At 38.4% G+C, this 19101-nt stretch overlaps 1 protein-coding gene across 1 annotated transcript in view; it reads left to right on the top strand.

Annotated features, from left to right (window-relative positions):
• Positions 1 to 19101, top strand: part of LOC122077267 — a 32844-nt gene that overhangs the window by 6086 nt on the left and 7657 nt on the right. Inside the window, exons 2-9 of the mRNA XM_042643155.1 lie at positions 1553 to 1608; positions 4385 to 4509; positions 4653 to 4747; positions 6191 to 6396; positions 6796 to 6984; positions 7056 to 7256; positions 14719 to 14872; positions 15036 to 15099. Of these exons, the coding sequence (XP_042499089.1) occupies positions 1553 to 1608; positions 4385 to 4509; positions 4653 to 4747; positions 6191 to 6396; positions 6796 to 6984; positions 7056 to 7256; positions 14719 to 14872; positions 15036 to 15099 (1090 nt within the window). The remainder of the gene's footprint in view (positions 1 to 1552; positions 1609 to 4384; positions 4510 to 4652; positions 4748 to 6190; positions 6397 to 6795; positions 6985 to 7055; positions 7257 to 14718; positions 14873 to 15035; positions 15100 to 19101) is intronic.

Genomic DNA, 19101 nt, shown 5'->3' with positions numbered 1-19101 from the left:
TATGTCAAGGGGTCGCGTAGGTGATACTGAGGTATCCAGGCGCCTTTTAGATGTCACCTTGCATCCAGGCTCTCTCCAACACCTTCCTTGGGTTGCCTAGATGCCTTGACAACTATGGTTCTTGGCTCATTCATCAATGGTCTTACTGAAGGAAGCTTGAGTCTGCAATCCAGCTTCTCAATCTTCATGCCTTTGATGGGCTTATAGATGTGTCTAAAGATTTTCCAATACATTGCCACATCATGCCGCACATGGGATTACTGAAATATCTTGATCTTCAATTTGTGTAGACACTTCATGCCAACCAATGGGCTTACTGTTGAGGCTTATGATTTTACAATTGCTACGCCACTTCTTGCCATACTTGATGTTGACCAGGCTTGAGAAATCTTCCAAGTTGATGTAGCTTGACAACACTCTTTCCTCTTGCTTTGGCAGAATTCTTGCACACTTTGGAGCTTAAGTGAGTGACAAGATAAGCCAGTTTAATTGAGTTTTTTCACAAGCAAACTCAAGTTTTACATATTAAACGTTACAACGTCTCAGCACCCATCTCTCTAGGAGCCCTTCCAAAGTGGGAGATGTTGTATGTAATGTTCTTTCAAAGCATCTGCAAGACACAAATCGTCTTCTTTTTTGGCTAATTCTAGGGACCCATGAGGAAAATTCATGAGTTCAGTTTAAATTGGTTCTTCTAAGGGTCAAGCTTTCGGTTGGAAGTTAGTGTTGGGTATGATGCTCTCCTGATACTAATTGTGTAAATATTAGTGAATGAAACTATGCAAACATATGAGGTTCAAGGCACCCATTTCCTGATTCCTTTATTTAGGAGGTCATGTCTTCTTTATTGGCTACAGATGTTCTCTTTTTGGTAGTGTCACTCTTTTCAGTGAGACTGAACGTCGAAGATCCTATGGTCTATTGCTTTCTCTGTTATTTTCGGGATGCAAAGAATGCATGGGCTTATTTTTTGCGATGTCGCTCGCTTCCCTGCAGAATATGCGTGAGTATAAGCTGTTACTTCGATGGGTTGCTTATGCTCTTTATGGGATTTGTGTATCTTGAGGTGGTTCCCCCCCCCCCACCACTAGGACCTGGGATCATCATTTTATAAGTAGGAGTGAACTTTATGTTTATACCCATTTTTTTTTTAGGTGATCTCTCATCTCTATTTTCTACATCTGACTTTTATATGAGCACACATTTGTACATTTTGAAGTGGGTAAACATTACATTGTTGGGGGAAGCTGCATCAGCGAAGTGGCATGTAGTGTGCACTGCATCACCAAGGTGTCTTGTAGTTGTAGTTACAATGTAGAAACATAAATTGAACTATTGTAAGTAATAATCCAATAGTTAGGACTGTACCATAGCAAACCCTTTAAGATCAATTTCACATAAGTAGTTGTGTGTAACTTGGCTCTTCATAAATTTATCAAAGGGAAAAAAGTGCTTTTAATGTACGTTGTCTTATTATGGGCATGGCATTTGATGAAATTGTTTGAAAGTCCCATATGATCTAACAGTCTCTCCATGTTATGGACTTCTGCAGTATGCAACTTCTGCATCATTGGCTGAAGAGGAGACAGAAACAATTGTGTTTCCTAGGTAATTACTTGTCTGATAACAAGAACTTGATGCTTAAATGTAAATTTGCATTTTAAAAAAAAACTTTATTTTTAGTTTGCGTTTACTTTTCGTTTTTCTTGGGTTCAATCTTGCATTTCAATTGCAATTGTCTTCATTTTGTTATTTGTCTAGCAACAGACCACTAGTATTTCCTTAACGTGTGGTACTTTTTTGGCTGATTTTTGCTCTGTTGATGAGCTTTTGTTGCATATTTATGCCCAGTTCCCTCATCTGATATCTAGAAACAAAAATTTCATGTTACCTAGCAATCTTCTTCCCACTTTCTTCTTCATCTTCTTCCAAAGTTTGCCCTTGCATTTAGTTCTCATTGTTTGTTTTGAAAGCCACCTGTAAACTCCGATTTTCATTTTTTTCTGTCTACCAAAACAACTACAATATTTTCCACAATTTTCGGTTAATTTTTGGATTTAACTTACCTGTGCGTTTAGCTGCAAATTTACAAATATTAAATTCAATAAATCTGTAAATTGGATTTTATACTGCTGCGATTATTTATGAGAGAAATATACAGGTAGAAGTGTACAAGTGCTAGAACTTGTTCTTGGTATATAATATCGGAGTTAAACTTTTACCAGTGGCTTTCAAGGATTTTAGCAAGAGTAAAGAGAACTGCATGAAGATAATCAACAACAAGAAGCCACTTCCTTTATGGCCCCATCTTTACTAAGCATCTTTTTTTTTTTTTTTTTTTTTTTAGGGGGGGGGTTTTAAGGGGTAGATAATTAATTCATTAACAATGGAGGAAAAAGAGCAGGTAGCCCCAAAAGAGGGGGAAGGAGAATCAATACAACAGGAAACAACAAAACGAAGATCCAATCCTTGGGAAGAGGTGGAGAGCTGTAAAATGGAGAGAGGCAATTCCCCCAGGATACAACAATATGCCTATTCTTTGTGGAGTCATTACAACTAGAGGAGACCAAAGGAAACTTGCTTTTGACTTTAAAGGAGATGGGGGTCTAAGATCTGCTGAAGGTTTTGAAAGTAGGGGACCGTTTCTCAAGTCACACTCCATCCAATTGTGGTTAATGGTGGGACTGAAGACAAGTTTACCTACTGCATCACAGGTTGATTTACTGGCAAAAGTTATATCAACCCAAATTCATTGAAATGTAAGAATCCTGTGTCTCATGGGCCAGCATTTTCCTAGGATTCCTTCCCAAATGGAAGAGGAAAAGGGGCAAGCAAAGAAGACGTGGTCCACATATTGTAAAGCATTTCAACATACACAACAGTAGGGAGATAACGAAATTTGACGGTGAAGGAGGAAAGACTGCGTTGGGAGGAAGTTAGAGAGGCCCCTATAAATAGTGAAGCTATGATGAAGGATATGACTCTTGAACCACACAAGCTTATGCCAAACAAGGGGCCTCGAGAACGGATGAAGTCCCAAGCAACTTTAGAGCTGAAAATATCAGAAAAATATGTATTCCAAACAACATTATCCCCCTTACCATTAGGACTTCGGGCAATGGAAAACAGGGCATCCCAGACAGGTGGTAGCGAGGGGCAGGAAGGGGTTTTGGGGGGGGGTGGGGGGAAGGAGGAGAACCATCCTACTATTGATGTCAACAACCTTGGCCAGACTAGGAAGTCTTGAATCGTAGATGGCTTTGGCACCAACAAAGTGGAGGAGAACACAAAGGTGACATTGATCAAGCCAGAGGAATGTAAAGGCACCATCATCAATGTGGTTGGAGATGGCCCCAGAGAAAGAGGCCTAAGCTTCAGAATCTTACACTAGATCCAATAAGCATCAGAGATGGAAGTAGCAATCCATTGTGTCATTGCGAAGAAGATGCTTTTCTTCTTAGCCACAAGCTTCCATATCAGCTTGAGAATATTGGCTGAAGTAACTTCTTTGATTCTATGCAAGCCAAGACAGTCTTCATTATTGGGAAGGAAAACAATGGCCCCAACTGGTAGGGTGGAGGAACCGAGGGTGTTCAGCTCCTTTCCAGAGGAAGGCAAACATAAGAGACTCCAACTCCTTGATAGTAGACTGAGGCAACCCAAAAATGCCAGACCAATAGATGTATGATGATTGATGGCTGGAGGATAGAACTGATTGGAACCAAGTGAGCCGCATAAGAAAGAAGCTTGCCTGTTCATAGTTGAAGCTTCTTATAGATGAGGTCGAACATAGGAGTGCATTGATGTGCTGTCAACCTATCCAGAATCAGAGGTAAACCCAAGCATTTGATCGGATGGTGGCCAATAGAGAACCTTGTCTTCTCAAGCAAACTAGCCTTGGCAACTTTAGAGACCCTAGCTAAGAACAAGAGCGGTTTGGAGGATTAATACGAAGACTAGACAACCCTTCAAAAAGCTATAACCATGACATGATGGTCTCAAGAGAGTCAATGTTGGCTTTGGAGAAGATCATGAGGTTGTCCGCGAAGGCAAGGTGGGAGAGCTTGAGAGGCTTGCACTTGGGGATGGGGGAGATAAGCTGCTGATCTGAGATCACTGGATGCTTCTGGCGTAGCTTTGAAAGCTAGGGTTAAGATGAATGGAGAGAGAGGATAGCCTTGGAAAATATCCACTGAGGAGGCAAAGTAACATCTTTTTACTTTAATTGCTTTTACTAGGTATATTCTCCTTTCATGCTTGGGTGTCAAAAAGAGCTCAATGCATGTGACATAAATAGTATTGTATCGGACATCCACCATATTTTCATGGTTGTTGGTTGGTTCATTCTCTGATTTTATTGGCCGTCCTTTTTTTCATTGTGCAGGGAAGGCCCAGGTGTATCCTATGGTCTTAACTGGGCTCTTGCTCTGAGAGGAGTATTTGTAAAGGATAAAGCTTTTCACAACTTGAGTTCTTCCGAGCTACAACAGAAAGGTGCAACCACTTCAGGTAGAAACTTGGATTGCTTTGCTTCCTTATTTTGTTTGGTTTTATATCTATTTATTATTTATCTTTGTCTTCAAAATCTTATTCTTCTGTAACCAATGATAATGCCTTGAAAATTTCCCTTTATCTTAATTGGGATATTGTAGAGAGTTTGTCTGGTCTTCCGGTTCGCGTAAGAGGTAACGCTGTTGGGGGGGCTTCAGAAATTTCCAAGGCACAATTCAGTACACTCATGAAACAGGCAAGTCCAGTTCAAGGAATGGATACCATCTTTCTTGTTGGCTTTCCTTACTCTCTGACTCAGCCTTTTTTTTTTTTTTTTTTGTAATTTATAATGTAAATTGAAATATCATTACCTAAGATCAATTTGATCCAGTTGATATGTCAAAATACATTTTGATTCGTTTGCCAATGATGCATGTTTCCTTCACAAATATAATCTCTAGCATACAAGATTGTCTACCCTGGGTTCTTACTTTATATAGCCTCTCTCTGAGTCCATGTCTAGTATATTGCGCCTTTCTTCTCAATAGAATATTTTGGTTTATCAAAAAAATGAGAAAGGTTCAACACACAAGACTTCTTACATAGTGTTTTGTCAGGATAAATCACTCAAGACCCCAGACTATGAGTTGATTAAACCAATTCAAATATTCAAACTTATTGAGAGGCTGAATTTTAGACTAGAATATGAGGCATGTTTATTTGGCACTTAAAATGATCTCTACGTCGGAGTGTGTATAGCAGAGTTTCTAATCCAACCCATCTATCTAGCTCCCTTCATAATTCACACTCTGATATCAGATTGTGGTCTTCTCAAGCCTTTTTGTCTGAATAGCGATCTTCAATGGCATTTTTTTTGGGTGGGGTGGGGTGGGGTGGGGAAGTGGGATTCAGCTGCACAACCTTAGATTCTTGTGGTTGCAAGGATTCAAATGTTAGTTATGTTTTATTTTTTCCTCCGAAATGGAAATAATATGTGGGCTTGTGCGGAAGTCAGTAAGATTGTAGAAGGTATGGATAAATTTTAGATGGAACTTCTGGAAATGATAGACCATCAAACACCAAATAATCATTACATTGACATAAATAAAAGAAAAAGTGACAATTTTTGGATGCCCGACTTCTGGCATCCAAAAGTAATTACTGTGGCTGTCCAGCAATGGGTCGAACTAAACCAAATGTAAAGGTCCAAGGACATGGTAGGTGATACATGTGCTCCATTTTTTTTTTTGGGTGAATAAATAAATGCATTAAAAGAAGTGGGAGGTTGAATACAGCCTCAAGGGGAGATTACAAACCCAATAAAGGTAACCATAGCCTAGGAAGGACAACATCCAAAGCTCAATGGGCTTGAAGACTCAAAAACTTGTCACAAATGACATGTCCATTACATCACAAAAGCCCACATGGCTTAGAAATCTCAGGCCCAATTGGGCAACACTCAAAGCCTACATGTGCTCCAATTTTATTTAGTTGGTACTGGGAATTCCTTGTTGTAATGACTAGTCCATTTCTATTGTCAATGGTTGATTTGTTTGGTCCAAACCTGGTTTAATTGTGATACTTAAATCTGATGTGTTGGATTTTTTTACTTTATGTTGAGAGAGGTGACTATATATGCTCGTTGCTTGGGTGTCTTGTACCCTGCTGCATCTTGATGCGTGTTAAACTTCTTTTCTAGGTCACATCTCACATTTCGTCCATATCAAATGTTTTTGTACAAGATGGAGCTGTTGGGTCTTCTTCAAAATGTGATGCAAAAGTCCGTGTTATAAGTGACAGTCCATCTGCTGTATTATCACTTTCCAATGTTCTATTCAGGACACCTACTCGTGCAGTTTCTCATGATTCTTGCCCTCTGACTGTTTATGTTGCTACATCTATAAGGTAACGTTGGTTCTCTTTGGTGTGGGTGTTTGGAAATGATTGCTGCTGCCATTTGAATCACATGCTGTTTTGTTCCATTTAATGTTTTAGAGAAAACGGTTTGTGGTTATAAATCTCAATAAAGCATGAAATTCTTTCACAAAATATTTTCCTATAACATCTTTCAAGGAAGTGTTGGTTGTGCGGTTTAAATTTATTTTCTAGTTAGCTATTTTCTTCTTTCTTCCTTCTAAATATTCCTTTTTTCAACTTATGTGGAATTTTTTTTTTTTTTTTTTTGTGTTAACTTGTGTGGAATTTCAGTTACCAGCTTTTGTAAATCTTTCTTGATAGCAACACTCTAATGGTGACATATCACAAGATAATATTATTTTGTACTACTGCCAAATGGCAATGCAGTCCCAGTACTGGCGAGGTTGTTGGTCTTGGGTCACAAACAAATGGTGGATTTATAGCTGCTGATATTGAGCCCTCATCACTCATTCTTTGTGGTAAAGCCTTTTCCGATATCAAGGGTAGCAAAGATGCACTAGCTGCCTTGGCTGGACCTGTTATATCTGCGAGGGGAGCTCTTCCTTTAGCTGCTAGGTAAATAATTGCATATTTGGTTTCATTCTTTATGCGAATCGTAATGGTGCAACTGGTGTTGCATCTTTCAGGCTATTGGTGTCTGGGGAGACTGTGATACTTCTTTTTGCACCAGAGGACACCCTTCAGAGCTGCTCGGATTTGCTGGTTTCTGCAGATGCAGGTGTAATTCTATCCTCTCAGGGTGTAGCACCACTCTTTCAGACTGGAGATTCTGGGGCTCCCAATCTATTCAAATTGCCAGCTGCTGTGGTACTTGCATCTGCTGATAGGTAAACAAGAAACCATGTAATATTACTATAATTTGTTCAATAAAACATAGTATACAGTTATGTGATGCTGCGCTTGGCACGACCACATTTTGGTGGTCCATTAATTAATTCTCTAAAATCTGTCATTGGAAATGATTGGGGTTGGTGTATGTTGGCTTTGACTATGTCTCATTGGTTGGTTGCTCTTGTTTGCTTTATGTGGAACAGATTTTAGAAAGGATTCTAGATGCAACACAGTTGTTCTTTTCAGGTGTTGGGCCAGCCTGTGAATTGACCAAAAACCTAAACTGACTCCCTTCTGACAGTTTGGACTGTAATCAAATGAATAAGATGGTTAAGATCCTGCTGAAATGAAGTGTCTCAGATGGTTGAAATTATCTAGACATTTTCAAGTTTGCTTCCTTAATAGGAGGTGGCCTAATATACTGACCCCAGATTTTGGATCTTTGTCAAACAATGTGAATTTTGTTGTTACAATTATTACCAAGAATAATTATGGTGTATCCAGAGGATTATCAAGCATTCCATGTGATATGACATCTTGTCTTAAGTTGTTCCCGTAATGGCTCGGGTTCAAGTTTGGCTTCCTTCAGATGTAGTACTACGACAACTCAGCCTTGTCCCAAGTAAATGGGGTTGGCTACATGGAGCCTTGCCCTCCAATCAGCTCTATTCAACATCATACTCGATATAAGATCTAAACTATGCATGTCTTTTCTCACTACTTCCCTTAAGACCATTTTAAGTTGCCCTCAGCTCTTTTTTCAATCTGAATGAAGTCACTGCTCCGTACTGGAGCATCCAAAGGTCTCATGGCCATGCCACCTCAAATGAATTTCTTGTAGCTTATCATGTATCGGAGCTACTCTCAAATCAGCTCTAATATAGTCAATTTTTATTTTATCCTTCCAAGTTTTACCACTCATCTATCTCAACATCCTTGTCTTAGCTACACTGGTTTTATCTATGTCATGCTTCTTACCTTCCCAACATTCCGCACTATACATCATAGTCGGGTCATATGACTGTCCTATAAAATTTTCCTTCAAGTTTTAAAGGAATACGTCAATCGCACAATCCTCCAGATGCACCTCTCCACTTCATCCATCCTATTTTAATTCTTTGTAAAATGTCATCTTCTATATTACTGTCTTTATTTATGATTGAGCCTAGATACCTAAAATAATTCACTTTGCTGAATCTCCCTCTCATCAATTTTCACCACCTCATTATCTGTTCTCATGTAGCTAAAGTTACACACAATATACTCCATCTTCTTTCTACTTATCTTAAAGCCTTTTGATTCTAAGGTTGATCTCCATAACTTCAATTCAGCGTTAATCCTTACTTTTGTCTCATCCACCAAAACAATATCATCAGCAAAAAGCGTACATCAAGAACCTCATCTTGAATGTCTCTGGTTAATTCATCCATGATAAGTGCAAACAAATAAGGGACTTAAAGTTGATCCCTGATGTAACCCAATTGTAATGGGGAATTCACTACCTTGACCCGCCACAGTCCTACAGTAGAAACCACACTATCATATATGTCTTTAATTATGTTACGTATTTATTTGAAATACTTCTCTTCTCTAGTACTTTCCAAATTTAACTTTATAGGGACTGTCATAGGATTTTTCTATGTCAATAAAGATCATATGAAGATCCTTTTTGCAATTTCTAAATCTTTCTATGAGTCTCCTAAGTAAATAGCTTATGTTGTGAATCTTCTTGGCATCTCTTCTCAGGTGGGTTTCAATCAAGGTTCAAAAACTCGCCAAAATCTTGTATTTCGGTATTTTTTTATCAAGACAAAATGACATACAAAATATAAAAGTACATAATTTCGATCATCTCGGTCACATTTTGGTCATTTTGTTTCGAAATTTCGTTCATTTCAGCCCAAAAATGCACTATTTCGTCGAAATTTCGTCCATCTCGGTCTTTTTCATTTGGCTCATTTTGCTAATTTCGGCCACTTCAGCCATTAGCCCCCCAAAATGGTCAGCGAAACACATGGGAAAAAGTACACCATTTTGACGATATTTCGGTATTTCGGTGGTTTTGAAACCACTGAAACACCGAAACAAAATGAGTTCTTGAACCTTGGTTTCAATAACCCTCTTCCATAATTTCATAGGATAACTCATTAGTTTTATGCCTATATAGTTATTGCAGTTATAAATATCAACTTTATTTTTGTAAATCGGCATCACAATGCTTCTCTTGCATTCATCTGGCAATTCCTTATGCTCATAATCTTATTAAACAACTTGGTTAGCCAAGATGAACCACAGATTCCTGAGCTCTTCCACACTTCTATTGGGACCTCATTTGGGCCTTGTGTGTTACCTGCTTTCATCCCCTTTAAAACATCTTTTACTTCACATGCCCTGATTTTTTTGTATATATCTATGACATGTGGTGTCTTAATGGGTAATATAGTCTTCCGTGACACTATTACTCGAAGTGTCTTCATTTAGTAGGTTACAGAAATAAACTTCCACCTCTCCTTACTGTCCTTATCCCTTATTAGTATTTTATTGTCTTCATTTTTAATACATCTAACATGGTAGAGATCTTCCTTTCCCTCATTTTAGCTATCTAATAGATAGCTTTTTCCACTTCCTTATATTCAGATTGTCATAAAGGCCTTCATTTTTCTTCGCCCCCCTTGCTTTTCCCACAATCTTCTTAGCTTCATTTTTAGAGAAGTTATACCATTGTAGATCCTCTACATCCTTGGTTCTTTGTCATTTCTTAAAATTATCTTCCGTAGTTTTAATGGTTGCTTGAACCTCATCATCCCACCACCAAGTCTCCTTAGAGGAATGACATTTTCCTTTCAATTCACCTAGGCCATCTTTAACACCTTTTTAATACAAGTAGTCATCTGATTCCACATCATATTAGTGTCTCTCTCAAATGCCCATTTTCCTTGTTTGAGCACTTTATCAGTAAATGATTTCAAAGTTTCTCCTTTTCAGCTCCACCATCTTATCCTAGGGCAAATAAGCTCACATTTCTTACGGTTCTGCGTAGTGAGGCACATATCCATGATCACTAATCTATGTTGTGTGGTTAGGCTTTCCCATGGTATAATCTTATTACTTATAGTCCTTACATAAAAATTGATCAGACCTTCTAGCTAAAAAGAAATCTATTTGGCTACTATGATGCCCACTTTTGAAGGTAACTAAATGTTCATCTCTTTTCAAAGTAAGTGTTTACAATGGATAGATAATAAGCCACACCAAAATATAAAATTGTGATCTCCTCCTCATTCCTCTCTCCAAAACCATATCTTCCATGTACACCTTCATAGCTTCTATGATCTTTCCCAACATGTACATTCAGATCACCCCCTATCGTAATCTTTTCTCCTTGACTAAAACCTTGCAGTAATCCATCCATGTGTTCCCGAAATTGTAACTTGCTATTTTCGCCCAATCCTACTTGGGGTGCGTAAGCACAAATTATATTGACAACCTCTTTCTCCAAAACAAGTTTTATGGATATCCTATCTCTGAATTTTTTAATGTCCACCACATCATTCTTTAAATCTTTATCCACTACTATGCCTCTCCCTCCACTTCTATTACTTTTATCCTCCACATACCAAAATTTAAAGTCATCGAGTTCCTTAACTTTTTTACCTTTTCATCTAGTCTCTTGAATATGGTCTATGAAAATACTTCTTCTCGTCATGACATCTATCAATTCTAGACTCTTATCCGTTAAAGATCCAATATTCCAAGATGATAATCTAATCCTACACTTTTGGATTAGCTTCTTTACACGCAATCGTCTATGGTGCAAGTATCCTTGCTACTTGTCATTGCATCCGGGTGTTGACTCTTTGCATCGCTTTTAGGGGACTCCCTAGCTAACCCTTGCTTACTTTTCACTACACTCGGGTCATAGTGTAGTGCGTTGCTTATTCTGGCGGGGAACACCCTAGCATAATGTTTATAATATGAGGCTGTAAAATCCATATAAAAGGGTTTGGCTAGGGGTTTTTTTTTTTTCTTTGTGCCAGCTGCCTACCTGACACACCAAGCCTCCTCCTTTATCCAGTCTTGGGACCGGCAGCAAACATTGGCGGAGTTTCCTTCGATGTAGTACTGAGGAGCCAAAAGAGTTCTGTTCAGCCAGCTGTTGCTGTGGTGGCAGCAAAATGGTCTGCAAGCTTAAGCCCTACCATGAAGTTTAGCCTTTGTGTACAGTTGACTATCCTGGTTGGTTGACAGGGAAAATTATAGAGACTAAGAAAGGATAGGAAAGATGAATAAAAAATAGTTGACCTTCTAGGCCTCTGGACCATGCTCGATCTGAAGCATCTTGAGTTAGGCTGTTGCCCTCTGCCACCCTTATCTTTATTCTGTAAGCAGGGAATGAAGTCTGGATTGTCAATGTGATACTAGTTGCTATTATTCTGTCTAGAAGTGACATTCTTTCGTACAAAAATATACTTAAATTACAGGTGTTGTGGAAAATAATGAGCTACTACTGTGACTAAAAACACAGTTTTCTCATTTTAACCTCTGATTTATTTAATGTGATTCTTTCAGCCCTTTTTGTCCGTGGGTAAGAAAGGATAGGAAAGACGAATTTCTGGGACAGAATTCCATTCTGACACTCAACTTTGTTGTCCTAAAGCAGATTTTCATCATGTGGGACAGGCATCAACTTGAGGATCCAAATGTTGTGGCTGTCTGTTAATTAGCCACAAGACAACTGACATTGTCAAAACATTTCTTGCTGTCTGATAATGTAACTTTTATCATCCAGTAGACTACTATTAATAAATAGAGTTAAAGGATGGCATAAAAATCCATGTAGCCAACCTCATTTAATTGGGAGAAGGCTCAGTTGAGTTGAGTTTTGTAAAGATTTGAGAACCAGAATCAAAGAAGAAGAAGTAGGAGAGAGACAAAGAGATTGGTGTAACTTGGGAGTCACAACCGTGTAGTTGGGGCTTCCCCTTTGATTTAATATATAGATTATCTATTACATAGTCATAACCCATATAGGAAAGTAGAAGACAATAAAAAAAAAAAAGAAACTTTCTAGCGTAGCTAACAAAAACCCTAAATCCAATATGAAACTAACAAAGATATGCTTGTATCAAATATAATCCCATGGTATGTAGGTCTATGGTCAGCCATAGCCGTCCAACTGACACATGCTCTCATTTCTCTTAACATATAGCAAAAGAAAGCTTCAGCTTGGACCAACAAGAACTCCAACAAGCACAAAGAGAACTCCAATCAACCATCGTAAAGCCATCAACAACAAACAACAACAGTATTAAAAGCCCTTCCCAGAGAAGGTATTTCAACAACAACGAAAGTCCTTCCCAAAGAAGGCACTCCAACAACAACGAAAGCCCTTCCCAAAGAAGGCACTCAACAGACGTCTCACGGAAAATTCCACAGATAAATAGGCAGAGCATTAGGTTGTTGGGGACCAAACAACATCAGGTCGCTGATTATACCATCTTAAATAAATAAAATAGTTGCTGAGGACAATCACAAGCAGATATGTCTTCAAAAGAAATAATCTTGAGCAGACAATAAATCAAATTGAGCAGATAATTTGAATCTCTCCCTCCCAAAGAATCCCATTACCACAATAAAATAATTTTCAATTTCCCCCTTGGGATAGCAAATCTGGACAAATAACTCCAATTACCGCACATGCAACTACTAATTTTCCCCAAAAGTGCAAATTCCAATCTGAGGTGATCCCGGGTCCATTAAAGCAATAATTTGGCACATATATATGTCCAATGACAATTCTGTAATTGCTTCATATCCCAATTAATGCAAAACCCTGTACTCAATTGGGTTCAATATGGACCCACTTATACAAACTACCAAGTTACAAAGAAACAATGGCAATTTGGTAATATATCTCAAGGGTACCACTTGATGCGGATTTGGCTCCAATACCGGAATCGGATCGCTTATGGGCTCATTCAAATTACAAAGGAAGGATGATAAATCTGTAATTTATCGGAAAGCCCTCAAAGAGAATGAGAAACTTGTAATAAACCACATTTTTAAGAGAGTATTGGACAGCTCAATAGGAGAGGACTATCAAATAAACACAAGTAAAGGCAAAAGGGTAAACTAGGAAGAGACAATAAAATATGAACATTAAAGGATAAGACAATTAGTGAAGGGAAAAATTGGAAACTCAAACCAGATAGAAAAGGAAAGAAGGGAACTCACGTTTGTGAGGTTGTCTTCAACCTCACAACAAAAAAGACCTTCCAAGCATCTTCTTCTATTCTTGATGTTATCATCTCTTCTTAACTCTCCTCCTCTCAGAAACAATACCGTTTGAGAAACCATATTGTCTTCTTCTCAGTCACGTCTTCAACCCTTGCAGCAATAATTGATAGCATCACTATCATGTGGGAGCAAATCGATACCAGCGACAACAGATATCAGTAGCAGTAGCACATCCCATGATAGCAGCAAACCGAAGACATGTTTGAAACCAGCAACCACCATCAGTTCTTCGATCAGTGGTAGCAGCAGGCTATCAATTAGCAGAAATCTTGGTGCAGCAGCAAATAAATCATCGACCAACCAGATAATCCTAGTTCGATCAGCACATATTCAGCACCTTTTTGAAAACAGACTCAATCAATCAGTAGTAGCAGCAATAGGACCAGCAGAACAAATTATCACTCACCAATGACCATTTTTTTTTTTTTTTGAACAGTAGACAAACACAAGTTACCTCTTCTTCTTCATCTTCGTGGCTCTGGTACCATGTAAAAATTTGAGAACCAGAATCAAAGGAAAAGAAATAAGAAACAGACAAAGTGATTTGTGTAACTTGGGAGTCACAACCGTGTAGTTGGGACTTCCCGTTTCATTCAATATATAGACTGTCTATTACATAGGCATAACCTAAATTGAAAGTCGAAGACATACTGAAAAAAGGAAACTAACTAACTTAGCTAATAACTACCCTAAACCCATAGGAAACTAAAAAAGATATGCTTGTATAAAATATAATCCCAAGGTATGGAGGTCTATGGTCACCATAGCCCTTCAACCGACACATGCTCTCATATACTCTAACAATATATACAGTACTGTTATCTATATGAAAAGGTCATCACTTTTAGACATCCAAATTGAAGTTCTGTCTGTTGTTCACCCAAAGGTTTGCTCAAAATTTTGTGACTCTAGATCTTTTTCTAGCGTTAATTTTAGCATGAAGGCTTGTATATAAAGAAAGATGGATTCTACTGGCTACATTCATTTATTTCTGGAATTAAAATCTGTTTCTTTATACCTTGGTCTCATTCACTTAGATAAAATCCTTGCCTTCGTCCTCCAGCATCTTAAATTCCTTTCTTGGTGCATCCTAGCAAACCAAGTTATATAAACTCGAAGTTTCCACTCTTGAGAATTTTAATAAATTCTGTCTTGAAGCAGTTCTGGCACCATTCCTTCTTTGTCGAAGCTCTCACCTGGTCAAGCAGCTTATCACTTCCTTGCGGGCTATCAGAATGGGAAGTTTGTACCAGCATATTGCAAGGATTTCTCAGCTACTGATCCTCTGGAACTTGCAAAGGGTCTCCTATCGAAGGTCTGTATAAGAATAAATCCCTCCCCCCCCCCCACCCCATATGAAAAAGAATGAAGGAAGATTTTTGGCACTTGTTAATACATTTCCCAATACTCTTTTTATTTATTTTTTAATCTTGTTCGAGGTTAAAATGCTTTTTGTGTTTTCTGCTTGATTTTTGCAGCTGAATGAGAACCAGCTTCCATCTTTCTTAATTAACCTCAGACAAGGAGAAAATAATGTGACAGGTAAGTTGGAAGAAAATATTAGTGAGGTGTCATACCCATGGATTGAGTTGCCTTCTGCACTTCCCCTTTCGCCTTTTGATGGCAATGGTTGTAGATTGGGTTAATTCTGAAACTGAAGCACTATGTTCAGTCATTAGGAAAAAAAAATTATTTCAGCCCAAAAGTCTTAATGGTCCTTGTTATCAACCTTGCTTTCGTACTATTATATACATGGCAGTATCAGATCAGCAAACAACCAATAGTAGAAGAAGAGGAGGAGAGAAGAAAAGAGAAGAGGAAGAAGAAGTCAATGAAGAGGAAATGAGAACAAGACTCACGGTAGGTTAGAATAATCTCCAACTGTAACAGCATGTATTAAATATTAAGAGGAAATAAGTACAAGGACAAAATTACTCCCCATTAGTATAAAACATGACCACAGTACCCTTATTTAAAACATAGAAAAATAAGTCTCAAATTACCCCTATCAATAGGATAGGAGTAAGCATACCAATCTTGATACGCCCCCTCAAGCTGGTGCATATACATCACCCATGCCTAGCTTGAAACAATCATCACGAAAGGCTGGATGAAGCAAGGCTTTAGTGCACATATCACCAAGCTGAACTCTAGAATTAATAGAGTGGAGATCACTTTCCTCATCATAGCACCTCAATGTGTTTTGTCCGCTTATGAAAAAATGGGTTACTGGCAATGTAGATGGGAGCCTAATTGTCACAAAACATATTTATAGGTTTAGTAATAGAAAAACCAAGCTCTTGAAGAAGTGATTTCAGTTTCAGCCGCATCAACTCAGCTGCAATATGAGCCATAACCTTATACTCAGCCTCAACACTAGACCTTGCCACAATAATCTACTTTTTGCTCCTCCATATGACAAGATTACCACTAACAAACTTGCAATACCCAGTAGTTGACCTATCACCTTCAGCACCCGTATGATTTGCATCTGAATAGTCAACCAACTCAATAAGCTTAGGTCTATAAATGGGGCCCTTTCCTAGAGCACCCTTAAGATACCTTAGAACCTAATAGGCAACCTCCCAGTGAGCCTTCTTAGGAGATTCCATAATTGAGTCATTGACTTATAACACCCATAACAAAGGATATGTCTAACCCGGTAACAGTAAGATAAATGAGCTCACCAACTAATCTCATGTACTGATTCTTATTAGCAAGCTTTTCACCATCATTAGCCCCAAACTTCTGATGTGGATCCATATGCGTATCAATAGGTTTGGATGCCAGTGTACATTCTCAGTCAAATGATCAAGCACATATTTTCTTTGAGAGAGATTAACCCCTTTCTTGCTATGAATAACAAGAAAATACCTAAGAAGAAACAAGTCTTTCATCTGAAAATGCTGCTGTAAATAAGATTACACCTTTGTAATACCAAATGTATTATTACCATATATAATAATATCATCAATATATACAATCAACACAATTCCCGTTGGCGAGCAAAGACTTAGTGATCAGAATAACACTATGTATATACTTTTTGAGTAATAATGGAGTTGAACTTGAACTTGTCAAACCAAGGTCTAGGTGATTGTTTCAACCCATAAATAACCTTCTAAATTTGACAAGCTTTAGCCGAATTCTCCCCTTGAGAAACATACTCAAGAGGTTACTCTATATACACTCCTTATGCAAATCACTATATAAAAAAGGCATTTTTATAGCTAATTGTAATACAATGGCCAATTAAAATTACAACTAAAAAATTATAAACCTACTAAATTGAGATGTGCAACAGGTGAAAAAGTATTCTCCACACGATAGGTCTGTGTGTATCTCTTAGCAACCAAATGGGCTTTGAGTAATTTAATAGAGCCATCAGAGTTAATACTTAATAGTATACACCCAATGACCTATACTAGTTCCTTACCTGAAGGTAAATCCACTAAGGTCCAATCTATCAAAAAAGCAAGGCATCCACTTCGACATCCATACCAGACTTCCATCCAGGATGAGAGAAAGCCTCATGATAGGTATTTGGAATGGAATGAGAAGATAATGACAAAGCAACACTAAGTAAAGAAGACAAAAGATGGGAAATAGAAACAAACTTCTCAATGGGTCCATGGGATAAGCAACCGTGAATTTTTGTGTACAGGAACGAGTACTGGTAAGTTGTAAGACGAAGGGGAAAGAACTGTAGCCAAGAAATCAGACCAAGTGGAGGACACTAGAGGAGCAAGAGCCACAGGTAGTGGCTTGGGATGGCATTGATACACTTGTAGTGGTGCTTTCCGAGGGTTGGATGTAGAATCAGTTAGAGGAATCAATGAAGGAATAGGTGGAAAATTGTCAATAGCAGTATCTAAAGCACTACCCACAATAGAAAAGTATGGAGTATTTTCAAAAAATGTAACATCAGACCTGGAGACAATTTATTGATACCTGGGTGCGAAATGTGGACAAATAAAATGCAACTAAATATACAAGGTGGCAAGGATAACAATGAAGAATTAGGGAAAACAACAAACCTGAATGGGAAAGTGTAGCAATAGAGGAGGGAGTGGATGACTCGAGCTATTTGACATGCTCAAGTAATTGAGTAATCAGAGCATCATAAGACGAGGACCATGATGTATTAACTCCAGATGAATTACTAGGTTTAGAGTCAGTAGGTGCTACCATGTCAGAATTCCCATCAGACACTGCTGCATTGGCCACTGTTGTGCCCACTGAGGTTTTTCCTATTTAGCCCAACATTTATCTGTTCTATGATCTTGCCACAATGTGACTCACTGTCAGACAGACTGATCAATCTGTTGGCCACCAAGGCCACCTGTACCACGTCCTCATCGTCTTCCTGAACCACGACCTATACTAGGAAATTTAGGACCATGGCCACCATTACGAGTAACGAATGCAGTACTTTCCCTGAAAGAAGAAGATGAATCAACTCTGGAATGGGAGGGAGAGATGATATGTTGAATATGGTAGAATGCCTCATTCATAGAAGGTACCCTTTCACCAGAAAGTAGCTGGCCTTTAAGTGGTTGTAAATCTGAGTTCAACCCAAACAAGAATTTTGCAACCTGAAACTCTGCTCTCACTGTCTCCAACAACTCTATCAGTGGTGAGAGGTTACTAAACATTGAGTTCCTCCCAAATCCCCTTTAGGGTCCATAATATTCGCCAACTGAGAGATCTCCTTGTTTAAACATGGATAATTTTTCATACAAATCCTAGACACAAGCCATATTTTTGTCTTGGTAGAAGCTTTCCTTCATCCCACAATCCTTTAGTGGTAGTGTGGAGCATAACGTTGACAGTAATAGTTGGTTCCATTATACTATTCCATAACCACACTAGAAATGTGTCATTTTGATGCATCCAATTTTTGTACTCTGTATCGGTGGTGGCAGGTGGAGGAGAAATCAAATACTCCAATTTCCTTTCGCATTGATTTACACCTTCACAGCTTGGGCCCAAATTAGATAATTTGAAGCTCCATTGAGCTTTATAATCGTAAACTGGATATTAACACTGCCTTAGTCACCCATGAGCCACAACTAACACAAAACAGCAGTGATATGTCACCTCCAAATCATAAACAGATGGCCTGCTGAAGGAGAAGATAAAACAGCCACCCAGTGCTAATACCACAAGAGGTAGCCAACAACCGGCCCGGGAGAAAACTTGTAGTAGCAAATTAGGGCCTCAGATGGGGCCAAGGGATGTAGTCTGTTTTGTTATACGGAGCAGGATCATATTCTTTTCTAAGGCTGTGCTTTTTCTCGAGTCAAAGGTAGGTGATTCAACATTAGGCAAAAGGTACCACGGCTTTGAATGCTGACCAGGACAAATAGGGAGTAGTAATAGGAGAAAATAAGACCAAAATATGGGGGCAATCCAACAGCTGGTTGTGGAGAATAAATTAGATGTGCCATAATAGAAACTTAAAAAATGCGGAATTTATAATTCTTTGAGATTCAATAATCTACTCATCTGATCAGCTTCAAACTTGAAGAAAAAAGAGACCTT

The sequence above is a fragment of the Macadamia integrifolia genome, chromosome 4 (assembly GCF_013358625.1).
Source record: "Macadamia integrifolia cultivar HAES 741 chromosome 4, SCU_Mint_v3, whole genome shotgun sequence".
Lineage (NCBI taxonomy): Eukaryota > Viridiplantae > Streptophyta > Magnoliopsida > Proteales > Proteaceae > Macadamia > Macadamia integrifolia.
Note: the sequence above shows the minus strand (reverse complement) of the source record. Positions and strands in the feature narration are given on the sequence as shown.